This window comes from Drosophila pseudoobscura, unplaced genomic scaffold (genome assembly GCF_009870125.1).
Source record: "Drosophila pseudoobscura strain MV-25-SWS-2005 unplaced genomic scaffold, UCI_Dpse_MV25 Unplacedtig00000861, whole genome shotgun sequence".
In the NCBI taxonomy this organism is placed as follows: domain Eukaryota; kingdom Metazoa; phylum Arthropoda; class Insecta; order Diptera; family Drosophilidae; genus Drosophila; species Drosophila pseudoobscura.
In genome coordinates, this window is record NW_022881738.1 from 136784 (window position 1) to 138335 (window position 1552).

The 1552-nt window shown below is 49.3% G+C and overlaps 1 protein-coding gene across 1 annotated transcript; it reads left to right on the forward strand.

The window, feature by feature from the left end:
- The first annotated feature begins 697 nt into the window (after positions 1-697).
- Positions 698-1293, forward strand: LOC6903708 (40S ribosomal protein S19a-like). Its single transcript, XM_002136730.3, has one exon. It carries the CDS (start codon positions 734-736, stop codon positions 1202-1204), a length of 471 nt encoding a protein of 156 aa, XP_002136766.1. The 5' UTR covers positions 698-733; the 3' UTR covers positions 1205-1293.
- The last annotated feature ends 259 nt before the right edge of the window (positions 1294-1552 follow it).

A 1552-nucleotide genomic window follows, 5' to 3' on the forward strand; every position in this document is an offset into this window, starting at 1 on the left:
GGGTTCTATATAAGTGCAGGTGCCATATAGTTGCGGAGGTTTCACTTTTTTGGGGCTATATTGCCATATTGGTGCTTATGCCCAAGATGTGCGATCCTGCCACATTTCCTGGAGCGTGGATGCTATATAGGTGCGGTGGTTCAGTATACATGCCAGTGCTGGATAGGGAAGGGTTCTATATAAGTGCAGGTGCCATATAGTTGCGGAGGTTCCACTTTTTTGGGGCTATATTGCCATATTGGTGCTTATGCCCAAAATATGCGATCCTGCCACATTTCCTGGAGCGTGGATGCTATATAGGTGCGGTGGTTCAGTATACATGCCAGTGCTGGATAGGGAAGGGTTCTATATAAGTGCAGGTGCCATATAGTTGCGGAGGTTTCACTTTTTTGGGGCTATATTGCCATATTGGTGCTTATGCCCAAGATGTGCGATCCTGCCACATTTCCTGGAGCGTGGATGCTATATAGGTGCGGTGGTTCAGTATACATGCCAGTGCTGGATAGGGAAGGGTTCTATATAAGTGCAGGTGCCATATAGTTGCGGAGGTTCCACTTTTTTGGGGCTATATTGCCATATTGGTGCTTATGCCCATATTATGCGATCCTGCCACATTTCCTGGAGCGTGGATGCTATATAGGTGCGGTGGTTCAGTATACATGCCAATGCTGGATAGGGAAGGGTTCTTTATAAGTACAGGTGCCATTTTTTCCGGTTGACTTTAACAAGAAAGATGCCAGGTGTCACAGTAAAGGATATTGACCAGCATGCCGTTACCAAGGCGGTTGCCGTCTTCCTCAAGAAGACTGGCAAATTGAAGGTGCCCGACCAGATGGACATCATCAAGACGGCTAAGTTCAAGGAGCTGGCCCCCTACAATCCCGACTGGTTATATGTGCGTTGCGCCTCGATCCTGCGCCATCTGTATCGCCGCAGTCCCGCTGGTGTTGGCTCCATCACCAAGATCTATGGTGGGCGCAAGCGCAACGGTGTCCACCCTTCGCATTTCTGCCGTGCCGCTGACGGTGCCGCCCGTAAGGCTCTCCAGTCCCTCGAGCACGCCCGCCTTGTCGAGAAGCACTCAGAGGGTGGTCGCAAGCTCAGCTCCATCGGACAGCGTGATTTGGATCGCATCGCCAACCAGATTGTGGTCAAGCAGCGCGATGCCGCCAAGCAGACGGGTCCCCTTGTCATTTCCAAGTAAACGTGGATCGCACATCCAATCGAAGTCTACAACATTTTTAAGCTTATTATTTAAGCGTTTCTTGATTGAAGCGTGTTCTCAGAAATGGGAACATTAAAATGAACCATATAGTGGCGGAGGTTCCACTTTTTTGGGGCTATATTGCCATATTGGTGCTTATGCCCAAAATATGCGATCCTGCCACATTTCCTGGAGCGTGGATGCTATATAGGTGCGGTGGTTCAGTATACATGCCAGTGCTGGATATGGAAGGGTTCTATATAAGTGCAGAAGCCATATAGTTGCGGAGGTTCCACTTTTTTGGGGCTATATTGCCATATTGGTGCTTATGCCCAGGATGTGCGATCC

Coding starts and splice junctions, on each gene's coding strand:
- LOC6903708 (XM_002136730.3), top strand. CDS start 734: ATGCCAGGTGTCACAGTAAAGGATATTGACCAGCATGCCGTTACCAAG.